We start from the raw sequence: 5,575 nt of genomic DNA, 5'->3' as shown, positions 1-5,575 counted from the left end.
CTTTTTAACAAACCCTTCGTTAAACTAGGCCGTTTCACGCTCAGAACGCTATGAATTAGGGGCAATTCCTCCATTAGCAGGAGGTATATATATAAAATGAAAAATATTGTTTTCGAACAACACAACTTTAATGATTAATTCTCGCTTTGTTTTGATGCAGTGCTATATAAAACGTTTTCTTTCTTCAGTGTTCGGAATACTGAAAAAAAATAGCTTTCACAAAATGTACGTTTTGCTAAACTCGTTAAAAAAGACGCCAATATTTCACGTCGTACTTTAGGGGAGAAACTGCAAACGTCAGCATTCGTTAGGCCGAGAGAAAAAGCTCCTATAAAACTGAAATTAAGACAGCGTAAAGAAATATAAAAGTCGTTTTTAATCAGAAATATATCTATATCTATATATATATATATATATATATATATATATATATATATATACAACACGGGCACTTCACTCCATCGTACGTGGTCTCCGAGGAGGATATAAACGAATATGCGCAGATGGATGAACCGTACTTAATCCAATAAATCAAAGTTTTCAGGAACCCGCCGAAAGCCAAAAAAACGGCGGAGCCAGGATTTGCACTTTAGGCCTCCCAATGTCCCGTCGGGTGTGCTAACCTCTACACCACTCCGCCTTTTTTTTTTTTCTTTAATAAATGGAAGTTCACTAATAGCTACTCCGCCAAGTCCAACAGTACACACACAAATAACACAAAAGGTCCAAAAGTCACAGTCCACCTCACACAACATGGCACGTAGAGTCCCACCCACACATGCTAACCCATGGAGCACAGGCACAGGCCACCAGTCACCAGAATCTCACACACGCGCACGTGAATCACGTGGGGCGACAAACACACATCTTTAGTAGTTCTGTACAAGGTAAAAGGTTACATTGGCTAGAATTCACCATTCACCCAACGCATAAACAGCGATATTTACATATTTACACAATTTAAAAGTGCGGTAGGTTTAAGCACGCATCAAAGAGACTAAACCAATCTGGCACCGGTGGGCGGGCCTCGTACACACTTCGCACTTTCGCTACCTCTTCAATGAAAAGAGATCTGGTCGTACGGGGCTGTTCGGCATTTCTGTCGATCATTCGGCACTTCCACAAGCTATGCAGCCCAAGAAGCATAAATAAATCGTAAGGGACAACTCCATGTTGTTCAACGGGGAGAAATCGTATACTGTGTTCTGTGAAGTCGATATCCTTTTTCAGTGTTCGTTGGAGAACGTCCCAAAAGTACACTGCGTCATTACAGTATATGAAGCAGTGTTCAATGGTTTCCGGTTTGTTGCATAATCGACAGTTAATAGACCATGGAACGAAAAACCCTCTTTCCTGTAGCCACGCTTTAACCGGAAGTGTGGAAGTGTGTAATTGAAAGAAAAATGTTTTTGCAGTAGGCGATACACACATCTTTTTAACTCTTTTCAAAACATCCTGTCCAGGGCTGTCATTAAACCTTGATCTATAAATCGGTAGTGGGAAAAAATTTTCAACTAAGGCCTGAGACAAACATTTTCTAGAAACACTAAACAAGTATTCCAAAGAAAACCGGACATTTAAAAACAACAACGTGTCTACAACTTCTTTCCAAAATCCTCTTAGAACACACGAAACGTCATCCGTCGTTGAAACTATCAAAAAGGGCAAATGCGACGCAAGCTTTGTCTGAACTAGCGTGGCCAGTAGCGGATGTCTGATATTCCTAAAGAAAAATAATCTAGATACAAGTTGACGGACAAATAAGTGGGCAAGACCCAACCCCCCACACTCAAGGGGGAGGAATAAATTGTCTCGCCTCATCCGTTCCCACGAGGAACTCCAAATGAAAGTCGCGAAAACTCGATGGAACGCTTGTATACGTGGGCGGGCACATTGGAGGACTTGTAACACGTACATAAGTTTAGACGTAAGGAAAATATTGCACACAGCAGCCTTAGTAAAAATGGAAAGGTTTCGCACCCTCCAGGCATCTATTTTCCGTTTAATGTTTGTGGCAACTGACGTCCAATATAGCCCACTGTTCCTGGCCTGGTCTAGGGGTACGCCAAGGTATTTTATTGATGGCTGATTCCAGTGGATCCCTGCAAATTTGGATGGTGTTGTTCCCCACATGCCTAGCCAAAATCCGCTGGACTTGTCATTATTGACCGACGCACCGGTGACTGTGCAAAATTTCTGCGTTACGCGTAGAGCTTCTTCTACACTGTCTTTGTCGGCACAAAAAATGGCAACGTCGTCGGCATAAGCCAACAACTTCACTTCGGAGAAACAATATTGGTACCCACGAATATTGAGGTTTGACAGCACGCTTAGGCAAAGCGGTTCCAAGTATAAGGCAAATAGAAGAGGAGATAGAGGACATCCTTGTCTTACTGAAGACCTAATAGCAATTGGATCGGAGAAAGTGTTACTAACTATGATCCTGGTGGAGCAGTCCTTGTAACATAATTTAACGCCGGAGAGGATGGTGTCTCCGATATTGAGGTGGGCAAGGACTTGAAACAAAAATGAATGGCTGACTCTATCGAAGGCCTTTGAAAGATCGATTTGTACTAATGCAACTTGGTCATTGCCTTCAGTCACACAGTCGAGTACAGACCTGGCAATGTGCACATTAGTCTGAATAGTTCTCTCCCGTATTCCGCAAGTCTGGTGTTCTCCAATTAAGTTGTGAGCTACCACGTGAATTCTTTCGGTGAGTAATTTTGCTAATATTTTGTAGTCAACGTTACATAATGATATTGGTCTGTAGCCTGTAGCTTTTCTCAACACTGCTTCGTCTTTGCTCTTTGGTATTAAGACAGTATGTAATTGGTAAAAGGTAGGCGGAAGCATTTTTTCTTTATATCCGACGCGGAATACATCAAGCAGCATTGGAGCTAATAAGTCAATAAATGTTTTATAGAACTCTGCACCCAGACCATCAGGACCAGGTGTCTTGTTCGCGGGTAGTGCGTTTATGGCATTTTGCACTTCTTCTAATGTTAGGTCACCGTCTATCATAGTTCTTTCTTCCTCTGGTAAGACTGGTAAAAGTGAAAGCAACTCTTCTGCGCCTGTCTCGTCTCCTGTTGGTATTATTTTACCAAAGAGGTTGTTGTAATGTTCAAGAAAGACGTCTAAGATGCCGGGGGTATCAGACACGGAAGTGCCCTCGTGGTCAATCGCTAGGATTTGTTTTGATAGCGCGTACTGTCTTTCGTCATTTAAAGATCGCCGCGAAGGGGGTTCCTTTAGCAGAAACCTCTCCGATCGCGAACGAATGACTGCTCCTCTGTACTTCTCTGCATCATATCGCTGTAGCTGTGCTTTGGTTATATTAATGTCCTCTGTGTAAGTTCCTGGACGCAAAGATTCGAGCTTATATAATGTAGTAAGTGTGTTAAGCAGTATTCGTCGGTCTTCCTTTCGTTCAAACGCAAGAAGACTAGAATAGTCTATAGCCCAGTTCTTTACGTCTTGTTTAAACATATCCCACTTAGCAAAGATGGAAAGCATCGGGAGACATAGCGCAGATGAGAGAATATCCGGAATGCGAATAAAGAAACGTTTCTCTGATAAGAGTGTGACATTAAATTTCCAAAGTTTCCATTGGGGGCGAAAAGATGACAGTTTTCTCTCCCCAATACATGTTGACACCAGACAGTGATCAGAAAAGAAAATAGGTTTTACATTATAATCACTAATTTTAGCGAATAATTCTCCGCGAACGTAAATTCTGTCAAGGCGAGCATGTGCTGAATTTTGAAAATGTGTGTAATGCAAGTCTCCATTTTTGTGGTCACCAATGTCTACAAGATTGTTGTCTGCAACGATTGATCCCAGCACAGTTGCGCTTGAATCATACCTTGACGTTGGCTGCGAACGGTCTCGGATATGGCATACACAGTTGAAATCTCCAAAAAGAATAATATTCCTGTTACCAAATGGTGAGCTACGAAAGAAACAAACACATTCCTAGCCGATACTGTATTAGGCGCATACACACACATAAACCGCCAATCCTCGCCGTCATACTTTAAGTCACAGGAAATGAAGCGCCCCTCCTGATCAATGGTCAGGGAGATGGAGGAAAAGTCTCTAGCATTCTTCAGGAACAGAAAGCATCCTGCTGAGGTGCCGCAAGCATGGCTTACACAAATTTCAAAATCAGCCAGGAAAGGTTCCAAGGCAACATCGGTCTCATGTTCTTCTGAAAGCTTAGTTTCCTGCACAGCAAGGATGTCTATCTGTTGGTGTTGTAAAAGCTGGAGAAGTTGATGCTGTTTTCTTTTAGACTTTAAACCTCTAACATTTAGGGTGGCCACTCGAAGTGGAAGGGCGCTACTCATGACAGTCTATGGTTGAGGATGATCGGTCACAGGGATGCTTTTAAACGGTGTGGAACCTGTTCCATGTTTGGTGTAAGGCTTTTGGCGCTTGCCTCCCTGCTTTCGATCAAGGAGCTTTGATCGAGCAAATGAGCCGTCACCAGGCGTGTCATCCTTACGTGGTTCCTGTTGAACCAGGCTCTGGGATGGTATTTCCTGCACGTTGTTTTCTTGAGGTGCAGTCAAGGTTGGTTTTTCAAGGGTCGTGTCACGGGAGTCGTTGTCGGTCGTGTCATGAGTTGTGCTGTGGGTCGTGGGTAGGGTGCTTTCGCCTACGGGTACCTGAGGCAGGGGCGGAAAGTCAGGTGACACTTCGCACGTCGTGGAGGACCCCGAGCACACCAACACGCCAGGGGTAGGTGGAACCTTTTGGCCAGACTCTTCTTGTGTTTCTATTTCAGGCTCAGGAGGTGACTGGTCAGTAGCTGGTTTGCCCTCATAATACGCGGGAGGAGGGATCTCACCCGTGGGCTCAACCACTTCGCTGACGTCCATGAGGAGCTCCGTCGATGTTTCTTCCCCACGAGTAGTTCCTTGCTTCAGTTTATCTGCGTACGTAAGTACGCAGTCTTCTGGGGAATGTCCGAAGCGTCCGCAGTCCGAGCATCGTGGTATCCGACAGAAGCGGCGAATATGGCCAACCCTGTTACACCGGAGACAGAGCGGAGGTCTGCCCGGCAGGATTACGAAACACTGACATCCGAAGACCATCAGAAGGTAGGGAATCTTGGAGGAGGACACGCCCTCTGCTAGCGACAGCGTTACGTGTCAATTCATGGTTTCCATAGTTTCCATCCCTGGGACCCTCCATTTTTCTCTCTCGATGGAGATCACCTTTCCGTACGGTTGAAATGCTTCCACAACTCTTCGATCCTCGATGTGGCTCGGCAGCCACATCAACTTAAGCCTGACGTTTTTCGTTTCGGGATCGATGACGAGACATCTCTTCCCTTTTACGGTAAGCTCCTCGCGTGAGGCCAGTTTGGCCTTTGCTAGAGCATTTGTGCACGTGATCATCCACACGTGTGACGTCTGGTATTGTCCGAGACTTATAATATCTTTTGGGTCAATAATAGAACAGATGGCATCCCTAAAATCCGGGGCACGATAAGGTCGGGCAGCCATGTCCGCGTGAAGGAACAGAGAATTGAGAACGACGTTACCTGAAGGCAAACGGGGAATCA

At 44.6% G+C, this 5,575-nt stretch overlaps 1 protein-coding gene across 1 annotated transcript; it reads right to left on the bottom strand.

Annotated features, from left to right (window-relative positions):
- Positions 1-960: 960 nt before the first annotated feature.
- LOC115310136 lies at positions 961-2,315 on the bottom strand. The gene has a single exon (XM_029968405.4). The coding sequence runs from the start codon at positions 2,131-2,133 to the stop codon at positions 961-963; it is 1,173 nt and encodes a 390-aa protein (XP_029824265.3). The 5' UTR covers positions 2,134-2,315.
- Between the last annotated feature and the right edge of the window lie 3,260 nt (positions 2,316-5,575).

The sequence above is a fragment of the Ixodes scapularis genome, unplaced genomic scaffold (assembly GCF_016920785.2).
Source record: "Ixodes scapularis isolate PalLabHiFi unplaced genomic scaffold, ASM1692078v2 ptg000178l_1__unscaffolded, whole genome shotgun sequence".
Lineage (NCBI taxonomy): Eukaryota > Metazoa > Arthropoda > Arachnida > Ixodida > Ixodidae > Ixodes > Ixodes scapularis.
This window is presented reverse-complemented; position numbering and strand designations above follow the sequence as displayed.